We start from the raw sequence: 20,811 nt of genomic DNA on the forward strand, positions 1-20,811 counted from the left end.
CAAAAAGACACGACAGGTATTAATTAAAGAAAACTTATAGAGTAAATTATATGGAACAAATTCCAAGTTGACTTAAGAGTTAGGGTGTTTTCGAGAAATCAGAGATAGCATAAAGGAGAGAAAAGCAAAGTAGGTTTTAGAAAAGGGAGTTAAAGTCTTTCCAGATAGTGAAAAAGTTCGATGAAATTCATGAGGTTGGGGTCCTACGCTAGGAATTTGCTGTGCGTAAGTGATTCAGAATGGCAGGATGAGTGCTTGGTCTGAATATGAAGGCAGAATAATGAAACACCATGGTACCATTTAGATGAAACAATTAGGTAGCTGTTGTAGGTTCTGTTATAGAGAAGGTGAAAACGGTATTGGTTTTTTACAGTAAGTTACTGAATTAGTATAAAGATCACCCTGATGTGGAAGGATGCTATTGCAATAATAAAAGAATGAATTTGTTTCACTATGAACGTATTGACAGAGGAAAGCAGAGCCAAAAAGAAAGTAAAGAGAGAGGATGGCTTGCAAATCAGAAACAGGAGTAAAAATTGCTTATAAGAAATAAAGGAGAGGAAATAATCAAAGGTGATTTCATGATTATCTGTCCAGTGTCTAAAGAGTGGTTCTGTTAACAGAAATGGAAAAGCCAGATAAAACAGCACATTTTACAAATTCAAAAACTTGGAGATGCATGTGGAGAGATAAGAGGATTGTCTTTACAACTGCTAGTATTAATAAAGCACTTGATAGACTTCAAGTTGTCTTTAAGGTTAAGAAAGAGATCTTTAAACCCTTAAATCATTCAGATGTGCATATCTCTCCTAACACTATCATTTTATGGGTCTGTGTTAGATTGAGGAACAGCAATAGAAATATTCTGGCATGAGCAAATATTAACTTGTTCAGGTTCGATAGCCCACCTATGTCTAAAATGATGTGAGATCTGTTAACATAATATAAAATGAGAGGAAGATGAGCCAAAGCAGCATTCTATAATAGAAAAAATAATGTGATATAAAAGAAAAGAAAATCCATGAGCCATCAATGCAAGCCACACATATAATATTACATTTTCTAACAGCCACATCAAGAAAGCAAAAGAAAAGAGATAAGCTTAACTTTAATGATGTTACATAAGCTAATATATTTAAAATATTAATTTAAGATATAACCAAATAAATCACTATTACTTAGATATTAATATATTTCTGATACTATGGCTTTGAAATCTAGTGTACATTTTACACTTACAGCATTTCTCAATTTACACCAATCACATTTTAAATTCTCAGCTGACATGAGTGGCTACCGGTTTAGAGAGTACAAATACAGGGCTCCTTGCAGAAATGTTGTTAACAAAGGCACATGGATCAAAGCAAATTTGCAAACATGAGTTTGACATAAAATTTAAGTGCCAAGTAGACATGAGCAAAAATGAGTAACCAGGATAGAATTCTGCAATATATATGAAGAAAAATAACTCTGGTTTAGTTTTGAAAGGTCACCAGAGAAAAGCCATTTCTTAAAGGAAAGACAAACTTAACATTTTCTTCAGGTTGTGTTAGATACAATAAAGAGCAAGACTGTAGCATTTAAATGGTTCATTGGGAGAAAGAGAAAAGGGACAGCCTTAAACCCAGGAAGCAACAAGAGATATCAAGAGAAGTGGCAGACAAGCAAGGCGAAGATCAGCTAGAAATAAGGAAAACAGAGAAACCTTTCAGAAATTAGAACCTTTCAGAAATTAGAAACCTTTCAGAAGGAAACATGGGTGTACATCTTTGTGACACTGGATTTGGCAATGGTTTCTTAAATATGACACCAAAAGCACAAGCAACAAAAGGAACAATAGCACTTAACAAAAATACAAATGTTTGTGCATCAAAGGATGCAATCAAGAAATGAAAAGACAACCCACAGAATGGGAGAAAATATTTGCAAGTCATATATTTGAGAATTTCCAATTCATATTTGGGATATCCAGTAAATATATTTAAAAACTCTTAAAAATCAACAACAAAAAGAAAACTAAGAAGCTGATTTAAAAATGGCTTGAAGACTTAAACAGATATTACCCCTCCAAAAAGACACAAATGTCCGGTAACTAAATTTAAAGATGCTCAATATCATTAGCAACTAGTGAAATAGAAATCCAAACAACAAGCTAATACTTCACATCCACTAGGATGGCTGCTATATTTTAAAAAAGGAAAATAACAAGTGTTGGAAAGGATGTGGAGAAACGGCAACCCCTCTTATCCTGCTAGTGGGAGTAGAACATAGTTCAGCCTCCGTGGAAAACAATATGGCAATTCCTCAGAAGTTAAACAGAATTACCACAACAATTTCACTCACTCATACCGAAGAGAATGATATATGTTAACATAAAAGCTTGCACATAAATGTTCATAGCGGCAATACTCATAAAAGCCAAGAGTGAAAACCAAGTGTCCATCAACTAATGAATGGATAAATAAAATGTAGTATTATTCATATGATAAAATATTATTCAGCCATAAACAGGAATGGAGTACTGAAACATGTACCTTGTAAATATGCAGACACACTAAAGGCCACATAGTATATGATTTTATTAATACCAAATGTCCAGAATAGACAAATCCATACAGACACAAAATAGTTATAAGCGGTTGCCAGGGTGGGAGGGAGGAGAGAATGGGGAGCGATTGCTTAATTGCTACAGGATTTCTCTGAGTTGATGAAAATATTCTGGAATTAGATAGTAGTGATGATGTCATAGCATCATGAACTAAAACCCACTATATACCCAAACCCACCGAATTACATACTTTAAAATGGGCAAAATGGTAAATTTTATGTCCTATAAATTTTATCTCAACAACAACAACAACAACAACAAAAAGCAATGTGCAACAAATAGCTCAGAACTTGTGAAGAAAGATAATTCGCCGAGTCTTGGTGGCTACTCTATCAACAGGCTAAGCAACTGTTTAAATTAGAAGAGAGAAATAAAACAAAAGGACAGATACTACCACAGCAGTAACAGCAGTAAAAATAGCAGTAAATATTGTGAGAACAACCTCTAGCTGAGTTAAAATGCAGACGAAACAGAACAATCGACCAGAAATACGAGATAGTCTATTTTGGAAACTATGAATGAAGAGTCCAGGGAGCTTAGGTAAAAGCCATTAAAAGTCAGGCCATATTTCAGGAAGTGGTCTAGGGCCCCTGGACAGCTCCAGATCTTTCTCTCCCAGTCAGACTCTCCCAAAGGGCTTTAAAAATGTAGACTCCTGGGCTCTCTGTCAGGAGAACAGAATCAGAGCCTCGGGTAGGTGCGGGCAGAATTCGAATGGCCAACAGCATTCCTCAAGAGGACTTCCACGCATCTTTCAAGTGAAAAATCACCTACGAAGACAAGAGCTCAAGACATGTCTCTATTTTTCCTTTCCCGACATTTTCTACAGACTGTTTTAGGTCAGAATGGTTATCCAGTGCATCCTCCCTAGGTCCAAAAAGGTTTTAAAAGGCAGCGTCCTAACCGCTTCGAAATCGGTATTTGGCTTCAGTTGGGGAAGGAAGGGGAGTGGCAGAGGACAGCTGTGACCTAGTTGGTATCTTTTTCCTTTCTCCCCCCAGAAAGTTTAACCCCAAGGGCAGGCATTCTATTTCACCCCATCCTAAGACTGGCTCTGGTCGGAAAAAAAAGAAACTCACCAATTTTCATGATGCAAACGGTTGAACATCATGTGTCCAATCGTCATACTGCTCATCTATGCATTAGACCAAAAAAAAAAAAAAAAAGAGTCCTAATCTCCTACTTTATAGCAATGATTAAGAGAAAATTGATTCAAAACAGCTTGGAAATGGTGATGGGGAAGAAGGAGAGAGAGAGAGAGAGAGAGAGAGAGAGAGAACTGATGATTTAATAGACCTGGACAGATGAAGTTATTGCATAAATGCTGTGGGGTAGTAAAGGGAGAGAATAAGGACTCCAGTGCCAGAGTGCTTAGGTTCAAATTAGAGTTAGAGTCACTAATTGGGTGACCTTGACCTTACTTAACTTCTTTGTGCCCCAGTGCCCTCATCCTTACAACGAAGACAATAATATCTAACCCATAATGTTGTAGTGAGGACTAAATGAGTTGCTAGACATGTATGTTTCCAATAGTTAAAAAAGTGAGTCTTTTTGTAAATCAAGATGGTCCCAAAAGGTTGCATTGTCTAAACCTTACAGTTTATAAGCCTTAAAGAAGGTATTATGATATCAGAATAGAAAACCTTTCAAATCTAAATTGAGAAGTTCTAAAAAGTCACATTCCCAATATCTTCTTTTATTTGGCAGAATTCTTTGATTGCCCTCCCATGCTTTTAAAACCCAGATGGAGGAATTATCAATAATAAAGGGAATGGTAATCCACCTTTCAAATTCTTCTCTTGCATCTCCAAATTCTTGATTATAACTGGTTATAATTTGTAGACCTTGATTTATCATTGTTAATTCACAATTGCATACCCACAATTCAGGGCTTCCATTATCACATAGAAATGCCAAATTTAAGTAAATACTGTTGTCTACCTTTACATCCATTGAGTACTAGTTCCAAAAAAATGGTTAGTATCTGAATTCCTTTTTAATACCCTTAACAGAAAAAAAAATATAAAATAAAGTAAAAATTTCTTAAAGACAACCTTTTTCAGATCTATGAAAAGTAACAGTCTTCATTTCAGCAGCCACCTTCACCAATGAGAAGGTGGACTTTTACTGCCAGAACATGAAGGCTAATGTTTATTTACTGCAAGAGTGTTTTTTCCTGAAGAGAAAGTTTTTAACATGAGATTGATATTTTTTATTGAAACCTCCACTTTACACATCAAAAACTGGATATACATTTTAAAAGCATTATTTAATTGGTTCCTCCAACTCTTTTTTGAGGATCTCTGGTACCAAGTGAATCAAGTTTATAGAAGTCCAAAGGCAATTTTTAGGAAATTATAACTAATGGTATTCCCACAATTCTGACCAAATTATCAGACTTATGGCATTTCGGGATGATAATCCATGTTGTAATAGTCAATGATATTAGCTCCAGAATTCTCAATAACCTAATGTAATATTGTTGTGGTTTAGAATAATTTTAATTTGTATGATGCTATTAAGGTTTAGATTAAGGGAACAAAAACATAGCAACACATTATGAAGTACTGACTGACTGACGTTTGCTAGCAACTGACCGGACGAAGAGTTGGGTATGTCATGGTGCAGGGATGTCTACAGCCCAGTTTCCTTTATCTGAGCCAGACCCCTTGTGCTTTACACTAGTATTATAAGAATTGTTTCCACAGAAGGGGAGGTCATTTAATTAGTTTTTTTTTTCTTTTTACATTTATGTGCTGTTACTTTATACTTGTAGGTCAGGCTGTCACTGTAATAGATAAAATTATTATGATACATGGAGAATTATTTATTTTGATAGTTATTGAGTGCCTGTTACACTGGAGGGATTATGTTAACCTTTTTAAAAATGATCTTTTTAAGTTGAGCAAAGTTAGGAATTAACATTTATTTATATAAAATTTTATATTTGGAAATCGACATCAAACATGATAACATATCATGAAAAAGAGGCCACACTGGGAAATGGAAAAGGCAACAAATTTTACATGTGTTTGCTATTTGATAATGGCTGACATAAATAGTTTAAAATCATTGTTGGGTTAATTATTTTTAATGGCATAAGAAATAACTGCTCAAAATATCTTCATTTTCTTGTTTCAACAACGAATGGCAATCAATTTTGGTATATGAGACCTAGCGCATCAGCTTCAGATCCGATTAAGTATACCAAGTTTACACAAAGCCAAATGTATGAAAGGGGATCTTTTAAAAAAAACTTTATTTGAGAAAGGAAGAGACTTATAACAGAAGGCAAGAAGGAAACATACAAACAATATATTTACAACACAAAACAAGAGATCACCTTCAAGGGTGTAAATTATAATAAATACAGTAGATTTGAAAAGAGACATTTATCAATTAATTCTAAGATGAATTAAGTCCAGCTTTCTTTTTCACTGGTTCCAGGTAGTTTCTTGATTAAATTCAAAGACTATCAAATTCAAACAATTAATGTCCACCAACTGTACTGATGAAGCTCTCTCAAATGACATTATAAAAAATAGGTTTTTTTTTGTTTGTGATTACATATCTTTGAAGTAATATTATACAAAAGTCTGCTCAGCCACATGTTCCTCCCCAAATAAAATGTATTTTAAAAGATGCACTATCCCTTTTTTATGAGATTGAAAAAAGACTTTAAAGAAAATGAATATTTATGAGATGGAAAAAATATACAATTTTATCTTAGGAATGCCATATTTTTAATGCAAAACAACTGACAAAGAATCATTTTAATCTTAAGGAATATACTAACCAAAATATGGTGCTAATAGGAAAAGTTGCCTATTATAGGTATTTGTCAAATTATCAGAAGGACTTTCATTATATGGAAAAGTTTTAAACTTTCTAACTTCTAGTTATGTTAATTTAATTTGAATGGAGACTTTTTAAAAAAGGATAATGTATCTTTAACAGTGACTTTTTTTTAAGAAATATTTTTAAATGTCACAGCAAAATGTAAACAACACGTGCCAATAACATACAGTTGTTACAATGTCTACATTTGGCAAAACCGCTATATCTCCTTTGAAACAGGATACTACACCTTCAAATACCTTGGATTTAGAAATATAAATATTTTAATAGAAAAAAACCTCACAAAGAATCTAGGTCAATTTGGATTATCCATATTAAAGGGGTCTTAATACAACGAATCTTTAACTAGCTTAACAAAAGTAAACCTATAAAACAAGGTAAACATATCAAAAGGGAGTTTGAAGGAAATGTTCCAGTGAAAAGCTTCCTTAACAATTTCCCTACTTGCGGTGTTATTTTCTTAGACAATAAATCAATTCATAGAGTGCCCTTTAAAAACAGAAAGAGTAAAACACTATCCTCCGTTTTTTTTTTTTTCCCCCTACATTCCTCATTACATGAATCACTTGGACTTCCTGTTTCCACAAGGCATTTCCTGTTCAGCCTCATAGAATCAGTTTTCTGTAGGAGAACAGCAGGAACCTGACAAAGAACGGACTTAAATAAACAGAGTCTTCTGTTGCCTTCAAAGTTGTTTGTATTTCATAGCATCAAAGGACACAGTCCTTCTGAAGGTGCATTATATACAAGTAGATTCCATTGTTAAGCCTAACTTTCCTAAATTTTTATTTGCCAAAGTGGTATGGTATATGCCGAGTCACTATGGAATTCTATCTAAGAGATCCTAGTGATATGATTATAAAATATGATACACCTTCTTTTAAACATGATTGTGACTTCGTATCTGATAATGATCATACCATTACTGTGTTTTCTACAATTGTAGATACAATATATATCTGATTGGACCATAATGCTGCACATTATTTCTGGCTATTATCTGCATCAGCTTCATTTGATCTTTTTCGATAGACAGTGTCATCAAATAACACAAGATAAAAGTAAAATGAGCAGTGCTAGGTGAGACATAATGTAATATTTAAAATAGTGCTGTACTTTGCAATCTATATATTTAAAACCACCTCTATTCCTAATATTTTCAATTGCATTCTATACAATAACCTAAGGACTATTGGCGTGGTAACCAGAACATTTAACTTAACAAAAAAGAGAGAGGAAGGAGGGGGCAGACTACCTTTAACAGTGTTCAAGACTGTAGTATGATACATTATGTACAACACTGTGAAAATTGAATTCTACATATCAAAAAAAAAATGAAGAACTAATAGAACGTTTCATTGATCAGACTGGGTGACTATACCCAGCAGTCACTGATCTCAACAGAGAAACTAAAAACAACAGTGATTTTGTTTTCCTTAGAATTAATTGGTATGGCAGGCTTTGGGATGAATTTAAAGCCTATTAATTACTTGTATACTTATGTAGTATAATTTTAGTGTAACAAGTATTTCCTTACCAGTGGAGTTTCAACGAAACCTTGATATCTATATAGAAATCAGTATATAGAGAAATCTCTATATAGATATATCTGCATTAAGTAGAATCCTTAAACACTAAAATCAAATCATTCAGAAATATAAACAGATAGGAAATAATATCCATTTACCAAAACCGGCAATGCATTTCATATTCAGATAATGACTTTAATTACAAATCCTGGAGCTAAATCTTTGCCTATTACCTGTTGCATAAAAGCAGCCTGCTCCCCAGATTCCATTTCCTGGATCTGAGCATCTTCATCACTGTCCACTGGTTCCTCCTTGACCTTCACCGCCCCAACTTGTCCCAGTGTGTCATCCACACAAGCACTGCTGTCGCTCCTAGTGCTGTTGCCACTAGAGGGCGCTCTGTCTTCCTGCATCGCCTGGTCCCCCTGAAGCTCTTCCTCCGCTTCCTCGAGGTGACTGCCTGGTTGCTTCAGTTGTTCAATAGATTTCGAAAGCAGCTAGAAGAGAGTGTTCAGGGGTTCAAAATTCAATAGTTCTTGGTGGTAACAGAGAAGCAAAACACATTTTCATTTCTAATGACTCTACTTCAGTACGTTCTGGTTTCTAGTTTCTGGACGTCAATGGCAGAATGAATATGTATGCGACAAACTTCCTCAGTGATAGTACATCTGAAGCAGCCCCATCCCCGTCAGATTGTGTTGGTGTGGTAGGCAGAGAACGAGGTCTCGGAGTGCTTTCTTTCATGGGTCACCCTTTCACACCCTTAGAAAATGGTGGGGGAAAGGTAAACAAGCGTTTTCAGCGGGAACTATGAAACTTTGATAAGTGCAGTTCATACTGAGACAATTTAATCCAAATAAACCTGAGCATATTCTTTTTCAAAAGAGAAAATGTGATGGAATTAATGGAAAGGTAATGAAAACCTCCCACAATCTCATTTTTTGGACAGATGTCAGCCCCTATATAATATGAGCACAAATGCCTTGTCTGTCTAGTTTTCCCATACCTGAATGGTCAAATGATAAAACACCTTATATATACTGGTAAAACAAGGAAATATTGATTTGGAAATCTTAGACTTTAAAAAGATGTGGGATTTGGGGGCACCTGGGTGGCTCAGTGGGTTAAACCTCTCTGCCTTCGGCTCAAGTCATGATCTCAGGGTCCTGGGATCTAGTCCCGCATCGGGCTCTCTGCTCAGCAGGGAGCCTGCTTCTTTCTCTCTTTCTCTCTCTTTGCCTGCCTCTCTGCCTACTCGTGATCTTTCTCTGTCAAATAAATAAATAAAATCTTAAAAAAAAAAAGATGTGGGATTTTAAAAAAATTGTCATAGCACTAAAAACGTTTTATGACTATATCCAAATTAAATAATAGGAAAGAAGGAAGTATTTTTAATCTGAAAATTATTTAGACATTTTCTTTATTTTATAAATTAAATTGTACTTTATCTTCAGAAGTGTATGAATTAACTGCTCAATGATTAAAAAAACAACAAAACGAGAACAGACCCTAACTTAAACAACAGCAAAATATCACGGTATAAAAGCTCAATAAATGGGGTAAAATTCTCAAGATGATTTCATGTCACAGTAGGTTTCTTGTTTCGATTCACAATGACCACAGTGACTGATCATCTGCAGATCTCAGATCTTGAACTGTGGTTTCAAGAGTGATTGGAGTTTTCTCTTAATTCAGTGCCCATGTGAGCAGCACACTTGGAATACAACGGCTAAAATCATGAATACCTATTTCTCTTGGTATAGCTTAAGCTTACTGTCCCCCCTCCACACCTATGTTTTTAAGACTGAACACATGCTTAGAGTTAAAATACCAAAGTACTACAACTCTGAAGGCTCTCTTACCCTCTTTAGGCTAATAGACTTTCTTTCAGGTCACATAACCTCAAATGGCTGTGCATATACCGATGAAACCCTTCATTTTCACTGTCTGTAAAATTAATGGGGGGCTTTCCTTCATTTTGCAACAAATATTTATTGAATGCCAACTAGGTTCAAGGCACCATGCTCAGCACTGGGAAAACAGCCATCACCTTGCCCTCATAAAGCTTATAGTTTAGTATGTTAGAAAGGAACCAAAAGATAAATTTATTCATATTTTCAAGTATGGTAAATGAAATGGGAAGAAGCCCAGGGTATTACAAGAGCACACACAAGCTGCCACAGGAGCGGAACTGTGGGTGGTTAAGGGAGCTTTCACTGAGAAGGTGCTCTGTTTAGGCTGAGACACGAAAGAGGAAGGATAGACAAGGAGGAGTCATTAGTTACATGCCCGGGAGGGGCTGAGATAAGGGTAGAGAGCATTTCTGGCTGAAGGCACAGTACATGCGCTGGAAAAGGGGTCCAGTGCATTGGAGGAAATGAAAGGCCAGTGGGGTCTGAGCACAGGAGGGTGGGGAGAATGCTGGAAGATGCTGCTGGAGAGAGTGACACAGTTTATAATATGTTTGGGTTGAGAATAAGACTCTAGAGAAATAAAATACAATTTTGGATAAAGCCACAAATAAAATGTAAACACCGCCAATCTTAAGTTAGACATAATCAAGCTAAGAGAACATATACCAATCAAAATTTATGTCAAAATGAAGAAGGCAATTTAAATATTAATTTCCTCTGTGCTTACAATCCTAACATCTGTTGTTCTGGGGCTGTCAGCATAAGAACAATCATCCCATTGTGCTTTAAATGTCTCTAAGTACTTTTTAAGGAAACTATTTGCAGGACTTTTGTATCCATGCTAATTAGCTCTTCATAACATAAATACATAATACCCTGCACATTGCTGTGATTTTGGGGTAAGAGACAATGTAATATTCCTGAACTTTGACTCTACAACTGAAGGATCCCATGTAATCAGCTGTTAAAAAAAGAGCATGTGACACCATAGGAAAGAGGCAGGATTTTAATAGAAAAGTCCCAGTCTGACCTGGGACACCAGGGACAGGGACTTTGGGTGACAAGTATCTACCCATTCTTCAGAGAGAGAGCTCATCAGTCAACCCTTACCTCTATGGCTCACCTCAGATGTGATGTACAAGAGTACGACAGAGATTCTTGTGGGGAGAAGGACTGACCTAAGGAAAGGTATTAGTCAGGTGAAGGAGGCTGCAAGAGCCCCTTGGAGGGACAATCTGCAAGCAGACGGCAGCAGTTCATCTTCTGGGTGGATGCTTGGTGAGCTATAGAACATTTCCCTCTCGCTACCAAAGCTTAGCTAAGAAAATTCATGGGAGCTAGTGCATCAGAGCTGGCGGACCAAGGACACATAGGAGTCAGGCAGACACCTCTGGGAGGTGTTCAGAAGTTCCTGCACGTAAGAGTCTCTGTGGGGAAGAGAGAAGAAAACCATATGGGATGTGTGGCCATGAGACAGGAACTGAGGGGGCCGTTCATGAAAGGTCCATGAGGGAGCACGTGACCACTGTTCTGGAAACATCCCATCAAAAGTCCTTGCTTACTGAGGAATGACTCTGCAACTTCCATGTTTGACTACAGGGACTATTCAGTTACCAAGAGGGAACTGCAGATACCACCTGCTAACTAAAAGGAAAGTCTATTGCTATTTCCTTCTCAGTCCCAGTCCCAACATGGCCCCTCACTACCTTGACTTCCTCACATCCGATGGTCTTTATCTCTGCTCTACCTCAGCGCCCAAAGCTGTGATCATACCCTAGCCCTGGTCTTTATTGGTAGCTGCACACTTTCTTAAATCAGTTTCAAACATGATGTCTTTTTGGTTCCTTCTCAGAATATTCTGACCCCAACCAGTCCTAACGCATTCTTGCTGCCACCAATTCCCCACACCCCCTCACATCTCTCCTTGTTGGACTAGGCTCCATTCTCCATTATTAAAAATTACTCCCTTGGGGCGCCTGGGTGGCTCAGTCGGTTAAGCATCTGACTCTTGATTTCAGCTCAGATCATGATCTCAGGGTCTTAGGATTCTGTCCCACGTTGGGCTCCACCCTTAGGGGGAGTCTGCTCTCTCTCTCTCTCTCTCTCTTTCTCTCTCTCTTTCCCCTTTCTCTCTCTCTCAAATAAATAAAGATTTTTTTTTTTAAATCACTCCCTTACATTGTCTTCAACTCCCCTGCCCTTTTGAATACGGGTTTTATGGAAAAGTAAGACTTCCAACCTCAGTTAATACTACAGCTCTGCCAAACCCAAGCAGCTGAATAAGCTGGGAAACAAACAAATGAATTACCATCATGCTGAATGTTTCTCTTTAGATTCATGAGCAAAACCCTCAAAAGGGCCCTCAGTGCCTGGCAATCCTACCACATTTCTCTAGTTAATTCCCTCCCACTCTTTCAATCACGATTTCAAACTACCTCCTCTCTCCTCAGACCTCGAAAATCCAGACCTCTTCTTCACGAACTGCTGTTACCTGTGCTTATTATTTCACTGAGAAGCAGAAGCCTCTGAAGAGAAACTCAACATCCTGCTACCATCGCATTTCCCAAGTGGCCCGTTCACCCTTCCTCACATTCCTTAAGGTCTGGATCCTGTCTACTCCTGCAATGACCCTCTCTGTTCTCCAACACACATTTCCCCTCTCTGCTGGAATATTCTTATTTGCGCATTTTCAAAGTGATTTTAAATAAAACCTCCCTTGCTCCCCCCACCAACACCATTATGTACCTCCCTTCACAGCAAAACGCCTTGAGTTATCTCTCTTTACAGACTTCATTTCTCTTTTCCTGTTCTCTTTAGAATTCATGCCAACAAGGCTTTCATCTGCACTATTTGACCGAAAACTCTCCTGTTGAAAGTCAGTAATGACCGCATTCACGCCAAATCCAGTGGCAATTTAATTGGGATGTTAATAAGTGTCAATGAGGGTAAAGCACTTCACAAAGGGCACAAAGACACAATCACAGAATCTTTGAAGGTAAGAGGCTGGTATTACAACAACTAAAGACCAAACTATGTGCTAACTCTTGGAATGTAACTTTCCACAGATACCAAGTAGGTTAAAAAATCTCAAATAGTGACCAAAGGCTTAGTGTTCACAGAATATATCATATGTACATTTTAACAAAAAACCTTCTGACCTGTTAATGTATTTCAGAGGTCACAGATGTACCCAGAAACCTCATCGTTTAGTCCATGAATCAATTTTGGTCAGTATTGACAACCTCATGGACACAGATGCATATATAACAATGTTCCATGTGCAATAAAGAAACAATGCCATTTATTCTAGTCAGTTCCTTTGGCTTCATCTACACTTGTGATGTACTAAAGGAAACATGAAGGAGAAAAGTGCCAGAATGAGTAACGCTATGATAACTGGGCAAGACAGCCAAATGGCAAAATGATCTTCCAAGCGCAGAATTCCTTGATGGTTTGTTAAAAAAAAAAAAAAAAAAAAAAAAGTTTCTTGACATAAAACAGTAAATTATGAGTACAGACTATATACATATAAAATGTAGTCACTGGAAAATTTCTAATAGCATTCTTCAAACCCTTATTTTATAAAGAAGGAAATTCATGTCCAAGAGAAGCTGAGCTATCTCCAAAAACAAACAAACAAAAAAGAGTAGAAACCCAGAATTTTTTTTATACCCTTCCAGTTTGCATTCTACTCTGAAACAGCCATGTTCCAATGGCAACTGAATTAATATAAATAATTCCAATGTCTCCCGGAGCTCCAAATTTGCATATTCAGCTGCTTCCTTAACATCTTCCCTTAGATCTAGAATACCTAATAGGTATCAAAAACTTTAAAGAGCTCAAAGAAAACCTTTATTCGTCTCCTACTCAAATGTATTGCTCACCTGGTTTTCTCATCTCAGTGAACAGCAATACCCAAATGCACGAGTCTTGTCCTTGTTTCTCTCTGGCTCATCTTTTTGCTAAATACCCAAAAACCTAATTGATGTTCAGTAACAGCGGTTTGACATTTTCCTTCCCAGGTTATGAAGCAAATGATAATGTCTACATGAGCATTAACTACCACTTTTCACCATCTCTGAAATGAAATATGTGCTTTTGCAAAGTTTCACAAAATACAGAAGTGATATATGGGGATCTCCGAGAGATGGTTTTGCAAATTGTAAATGCAGAGAAGGAGTTAACCTACACTTCTTATTCCAGGTATCTGACTAAAGCTGTTTTTCTTTAAGCCTGCAAATCTGCCAGCGTGGAAAAATTAGCAATTAACATCAGCAAGAAAAATCTATAGACCAAAGTCACAGAAAACCTGCCTGCCGGGTTTAACTTATTTTAGGATTTTTAAAATAAAAAAACTACTTGATGTTGTCTGTAAGTTTCTGGCTCTTTCTGAAGACATTCAAGACTCCAATTGCGTTGTGTCATATGTGTTTTTGAACTTCAAATGTGACCATTACAAACACGGTATGGGCGAAGCCTCTTCTAATTTGTACTGTCGCTGAGTGGCCCCAGATGCAGGGAGGAGCTGTCTGCTTACTCTCAGTGGGGTAGCAGAGCCTCCCTTTGGTTGAACATCTGGAGGTGATCCCCCAGCAAAGTTGAGCGGTTGCCTTGCTGGCTACAAAACACAAGACGAAACATCTGTGTGACAGATAAATGTGCGAGCCTGTGTGACTCTCGGCCGAGGGCCCATCTGTAAAACACACCGTGTGTCATTCGTCTGACACCAGGTGCACTACTTTGGTGGGGAACCCAGCTGAGAGGAAGATCATGGCTGTGCTTCTCCTTCTTCTTCCCTTTCATCTATGCTCTTCCTCATCTGTCAGTGTTTCTCGTGTTCTCCCTGCCACTGACGGCGATCGTACTGAACACCAAGAACGGAGTGGCCAATCCATGACCGCTCTGGGCTTGTAACACACACACACTCCTCCGCACTCACAATGACATGCTATAGACCGGGCAGGATAATTTATCTACGTTTCAAACACCTTTAAGCGTGATCATTCCACTCTTGTCAATCCCTGCTAGGCTCATAATTATGGCAGATCCATAATTTCGATGTTTTATATTCCATGTTAAATATCATATAGTCTACTGGCAAATGATGTAGAATTCATGAAATAATATTTAAAGGTTGTGCTGCTAACCTTTACACATGAGTGCATTAAGCTCGTCTGTGTAAGTTACACTGTTTGAGAAAATCTGGAAATCAACATAAGTGTAAGTGCTATCGAATAAAGTATCTTTAAATTCCGTATTTTGAATTTTTCTCGAGGAGATCTTTCACGTCCCCACAAATATCTTCGGATTTGGAAGGGTAACTAAGAACAAGAGTGTATGAAGAATAAGTCAGTTACTGATGGATATCTGGTTTTCTGAAATTGTCAACAACCCATTGAGCACAAGTGTTTGAATGTGATTATTAAACTATGCAAAGTGACCTTCAACCCAACTCATCACTTTCTTATTTTGCCTCAGATTTGAAGACAGATTTTACTTGGGGAATGGCACGAGTTTTTGTTTTTGTTCTTTTTTTTTTTCTTTTAAATAAATGCAAAATTCTTCTTTTGGAAAATGAAACCTTTCCCTTAAGCTCCAAGGAAACTAGATTTTAAAACAATGATAAAATTCTGTCTCAAATCACAAATAGATTAGGTATGTACCAACTGTTCTCAAAAACAACATGCAGAGCATGGAGGGCTTTCAAACTGAGAGGTCTACTTAGAGAAGCACTCCGCCTCAAGCCAAAATACTCTATGCCATTTCACTTTTGTGCATTTTAGGGAAATTGCCAGAAGAACACAAACTAAATAACAAGAGAGAAATGTTTTCTAAATATTGGTTCATTATTCACACTAATTAAAAGTCTAACTGAAAAATCTCCCTTCTTACCAATATTGAAGAGATATGAAACTAATCTAGGGATGAAGTGAATTCTTAATAAAAACATGTTTGTCTGTATAACTTTAATGGTTGTCTAAAACAATGCCTGCAATTAAAATATCCTTTTTCTGGTTTCAAATCACACTAGTAATTCAATAACTTAGACGGGTGTTAACTTCTGGAAAGGCTACTGAAAATTTCCTCCTTTCAGTGTTTCCAGTGAGTTTGAGAAAGTTACCCACCTAGTTTTTCATTCATTGGACAATTTTTTATTGCACACTTACTATATGCCACACCCTGAGAAGTGCCATCAGGCAACATCTCAGAGGAAGAGGCAGAAAATAAGCAACTGAAGACTGGAACTTAATGTGTAGAGAGTGATGGGGAAAGGGGTGAGCATCTGTGTCTAATTTGTATGGGCAGGGAAGGACCCTCAGAAGAGGTGATGTTTGAGTGAAGAGAGACTCCAATACCAAGATGGGAGTTATGAGAAGATCTGGTGGTTGAACATTCCATACAGAACAGTGACTAACACAACTGCTGGGGCTGAAATGACATTCCCCACAGACTGGAGAGGAGGCCAGCAAAGCTGAAGGTCAGCAAGTAAGGGAAGGGAGTGGGAGATGAGGTCAGCAATGGGGGCAAGAGCCAGATCATGACAGCCTTGTAGGCCACAAAAAGATTGGATTTTATCCTTTGACAATAAGGAGCAACTGGGGAGTTTTAAACTAGCTCTTGACATGATTTGATTTGTATTTGTAAATGGTTACTCCAAGTGCTCTAGAAGATTAGATTGAGGTAGGCAAACGTAGAAACAGAAAGATCAGCTTTCAGAACATAAATCCCCAGCAAGAGAGTGCAACAAGACTTAACCAGAACACAAATGAGCTATTTGTCCTTCTTTTACAACACTTTGTAATCTTATGTCTTTTTATTACATAATAGCATTCCCCCCCACCCCCACCAATAATCCCCTTTCCAATCTTCAGGTGATAGTATGCTTTCTTTCAAAGATTTCTTTCTTTGCTTTTTCATGGTAATGTACAGAGGCACAGTTAAGGAAAGTCACCATTGGTGATTTTGGACCAAGCCTCAGAATAGACAATATCTCAAAGCCAATGATCTTCAAATCAATTGATTCATAAACATCTCCCTTTCTCTCCATTGATCGACCCTTGCTTTGATAATCTGGAAAGCAGCACAAGCTCTATTTAAAAATGGATGACCAAGAATAAACCCCAGAAAATAACGGCCACATAGAAATATGGGTCCCAGTGTAGCCAGATTTTCAATTTTTCAGACAATGCCAGAAATCCAGATTTGTATTTGAAATCTTTCTATTTTTAAAGATTAACCAATTAAAAAAAGACTGACCAATAATTGAAATGCTTGTTAAGATACTAGGCAAACCAATGAACAGCAGTTCAATGGAATGGCTCCAGTCCACAGAGTGTCCGCCTATGACCTCTGAAAATAATCCCTTATGGCCCTTCTTACTTCAACATTCTAGGGTTTAGATCATTTCGAGCTGATGTCTGCCTGTTCTTAAAATATGCCATCCTTCATACTTGTGAGTTGTTTTATGTTCTCTACATGGTAAAAAAATTCAACTACTTTGCCAGGGGTTGGAGGTAGGGGTTGGGATCGACTACAAAGGAACGACACAAGGCAAATTTGGAAAGGGAACAAACTGTTCTATATCTTGACTGTGGTAATTATGTGACGATAGGCATTTGTGAAAACTCAGTGAATTGTACAGCAAGAGGAATGCATTTTGCTGCGTAAATTATACCTCGCTAAATAATTCAATAATTAACAGTAATACTGTTCCAAAGAGAAAACAAGGTCTGCTTCATGATGAATACAAAGGCTCAAGCTGGAACCAAATTTAGTGGTTTGGTTTACAACAAAGTAGGCTGATGCAAGATTGAGGCAAGTAGGAAATGTGTATCTTGGAAATATTTTAGCACTTCCAGAAAACCAACCATTTTCATTAACAGAATAAGGAAAATGAAGCTATTAGTGCTACAGAAGAATAGAAATGCTGCATTAAAATTTAGTAGTGCTTACCGTGTTCACGAAGCACTTTCAGTACATCTTTTCATGCACTCCTCACTATAAACCTCTAAAACCTGCAGATTAGAGAATTACTGGATGAGGAGGTTCAAAACTTTATCAAAAGTTGCAAAATTAGTAAATAATTCTGCAGGAAATCATACACTTCTCTTGGCAAGGTCATCAAGCATTCTAGATGTTGCATTTCATATGAACTATTCATTATATAGAACATTCTTTGACTAGAATGATCTGTTTGCAGGTCTATGGGTCATTCAAGGGAAAGAACATGCCTTCCTATTTGAATTTTTAGCATGCAGCATAATGGTTGCTAGCAAATCTTTGTGGAACACCATGAACAACTCCATACCAGGAGATTATTTTTTAGAAGTGATTTTTTATTGCTGGTTGATACAACTAAGTTGATAGCAAGAGAGTAAGGGTGCATTTAAGATATGCGAGGTTAGCCCTGGATGCAATTCTGCCTGAAGGAATGGGAATACTCTAGGATCGTATGACATTTCAGGGTCACACTAACCCCTGAGATTTCATATGTATTTAGAGAAAGGGCAGGAAGATACAAGGGACAAAAACTAAAATCAGGACTTTATAAGCAACCAAAATCTATAACAAAGAGACTGCCACACATTGCTGGTTTTTATGTCCACAAATCACTTAGCTTTATTAAAAATTCCTCAGTAAGACTTAATTATTTCATCCTGTCAAATGAAACTATTTGTCAAGGTTGAGAAACAACCGAATTATTTAGCTTCCCTCTCCCTTTGAACAGCCTGGAATCAACATCAGTCAAACTATTCACATGGCTTAATTCCCCAGATATTTTTCTTTCCCCTATTTTCTTACCTCATAGTCATGTCCAACTATTGTTTTTCTCATTCAGTAAAAGCGTCTCTGACTAGATTAACAGTGCAGAGTGAAAAGGAAAGGTCGAGGTCCTTCCCTTGGTCTTCGAGTTATGAAAGCAACACTGGGAACGCTTGTGAATGTTACCCATTAATCCACTGAAATGGTCATTTAGTTTCTTTTACAAACATGGGATTTCATCACATCTAATAATAAAGCAACAAGCCATTTTCTGTATATTATAAACCATCAACTTGTAATTATGTAGTGAAATGCTTCTCTATGAATTCTCTGTGATGATGTAAGCCGGGATGGCAGTAAGTGGTTTTTTTGAAGCTCAGCACATACCTACACAGATCTATTTACATTGGGCTAATCATGTCGAAATAACATCTATTTAAGGGCAAAGTCGAAGTTTCTTCTATAAACCTCTATAGATAGATAAATAATCTAGGGGGCTTTTTACTGTTATAAAATTAAGACTGCCTTTCGGTGCCTGCTAAAGTTTTTGGACATACTATCCATCTAATGGGCAAAATGTAATCCTAAATTGTTGATTAAAGACTCTGCCTGGAAACCTACTGTCAAACGGAGAGAGAGAAATTAAACCTGACAACAGTAATGCCTACTTTCCTAAATGAAAGCCCAGTTCAAGTTTCTACTCATCCATTTTTCAAAACTTAAAACAAGGCATTTTCCAACCACCCATGGATGAGATGCCAAATTTGCATTTCAGTTGAACTTGATGAAGTCAGTAGACTTTCAGCGTCAGGCTCGCTCAGAGCTCTTATGAGAAGATTTTTCCCCAATCTAAAAATAGTAATAATAATAATAAAAATAACAGTTTTGCAATGTCAGGGCCTGGCCATACTGCACCCACTTTTGGGAAGCTTTACGATCCAATGGATATCTAAATGTACCCCCATGAGAGCCACGTAGAGAGGCTTCCGACTTACTAACCGGATGGAGGGCAATGTGAGAAAAGCTGAGCAGTGGGGTCAGGAAAAGGAGTTTCTTCATCTTGACAAATCCAAACCAATACCAAAAATTAAGACATAAAATAAGATCATCCTCCTTTTTTGTTTGTTTGCCTTGCCTTTAATTGTAAGCTTTCTACTTTGGGCAAAAATAAAATTAGGAAAATGTTGTCTTAGGGTGCTTGGTTGGCTCAGTTGGTAGAGCATACCCATGATTCTTGATCATGTGACTCTTGGTCTTGGGGTTGTGAGTTCGAGCCCCACATTTGGTATGGAGCAGACCTGTACCCCTGGGGATAAAAATATATGTTTATAAAAAATAAAAAATTAAAAAAAATGTATTTAAAAAAAAAAAAAGGAAGAAAAAGGAAAATCTCGTTTCTTGCTCCATGATAAAAACAACACTAAAATCCTAAGTTTAGATTCAGGATAGACGTTTGGGTCATTCAACCTATGTCAGAATTCGTGCTCTGTCAACTGCTAGTCCTGTCATGTTGGTCCACCTACTCAAACCCTGGAAATTAAACTTAGTGGGGCGCTGGGATGGCTCAGTTGGTTAAGGGTCTGCCTTAGACTTGGGTCATGATCCTGGGACTCTGGGATCGAACCCCAGGGTTGGGGGTTCCCTGCTTAGCGGGGAGACTGCTTCTCCATCTCCCTCCACTGCTTCGCCTGCTTGTACTCTCTTGCTTCCTCTGTCAAATAAATAACATCTTTAAAAATAAATACAACTCATGGGGCGCCTGGGTGGCTCAGTGGGTTGAGCCGCTGCCTTCGGCTCGGGTCATGATCTCAGGGTCCTGGGATCGAGTCCTGCATCGGGCTCTCTTCCTCCTCTCTCTCTCTGTCTGCCTCTCTGCCTACTGTGATCTCTCTATGTCAAATAAATAAATAAAATCTTTAAAAAAAAAATAAAAAAAATTAAAAAATACAACTCATTAAATTCTGTGATACTAAAAAGAGTGAGTTGTTAAGTTTGAGAAGATGACATATATAACAATGCTGGCTTGGTGTCCCAGTTTACAGTGGCTCCTCCTTGTAACAGGGAGCTGGTATTATGGAAAAGATACCCAAAGTACCTTTGGAGAAGGTGTGGGAGGACACATAGCTCTTAAAAGAAGGGG

The 20,811-nt window shown here is 37.5% G+C and overlaps 1 protein-coding gene and 1 long non-coding RNA gene across 15 annotated transcripts in view; one reads left to right on the forward strand and one right to left on the reverse strand.

Moving 5' to 3' along the window:
- Positions 1-20,811, reverse strand: part of HDAC9 (histone deacetylase 9) — a 923,925-nt gene that overhangs the window by 353,476 nt on the left and 549,638 nt on the right. For 11 of the 14 annotated variants that reach the window (XM_032304495.1, XM_032304501.1, XM_032304493.1 and 8 more), the window contains one exon: positions 8,229-8,492. In XM_032304495.1, coding sequence (XP_032160386.1) covers positions 8,229-8,492 — 264 coding nt within the window. Of the gene's footprint in view, positions 1-5,850; positions 8,493-20,811 lie in introns of those variants that run through there. The other 3 variants (XM_032304504.1, XM_032304502.1, XM_032304503.1) reach the window with 1 other exon arrangement.
- Positions 12,360-15,157, forward strand: LOC116568827. The gene is made up of 3 exons (XR_004276754.1): positions 12,360-12,508; positions 12,726-12,903; positions 13,931-15,157. It is a non-coding gene; the product is annotated as an uncharacterized LOC116568827 (long non-coding RNA).

The sequence above is a fragment of the Mustela erminea genome, chromosome 11 (assembly GCF_009829155.1).
Source record: "Mustela erminea isolate mMusErm1 chromosome 11, mMusErm1.Pri, whole genome shotgun sequence".
NCBI classification, from domain to species: Eukaryota; Metazoa; Chordata; class Mammalia; order Carnivora; family Mustelidae; genus Mustela; species Mustela erminea.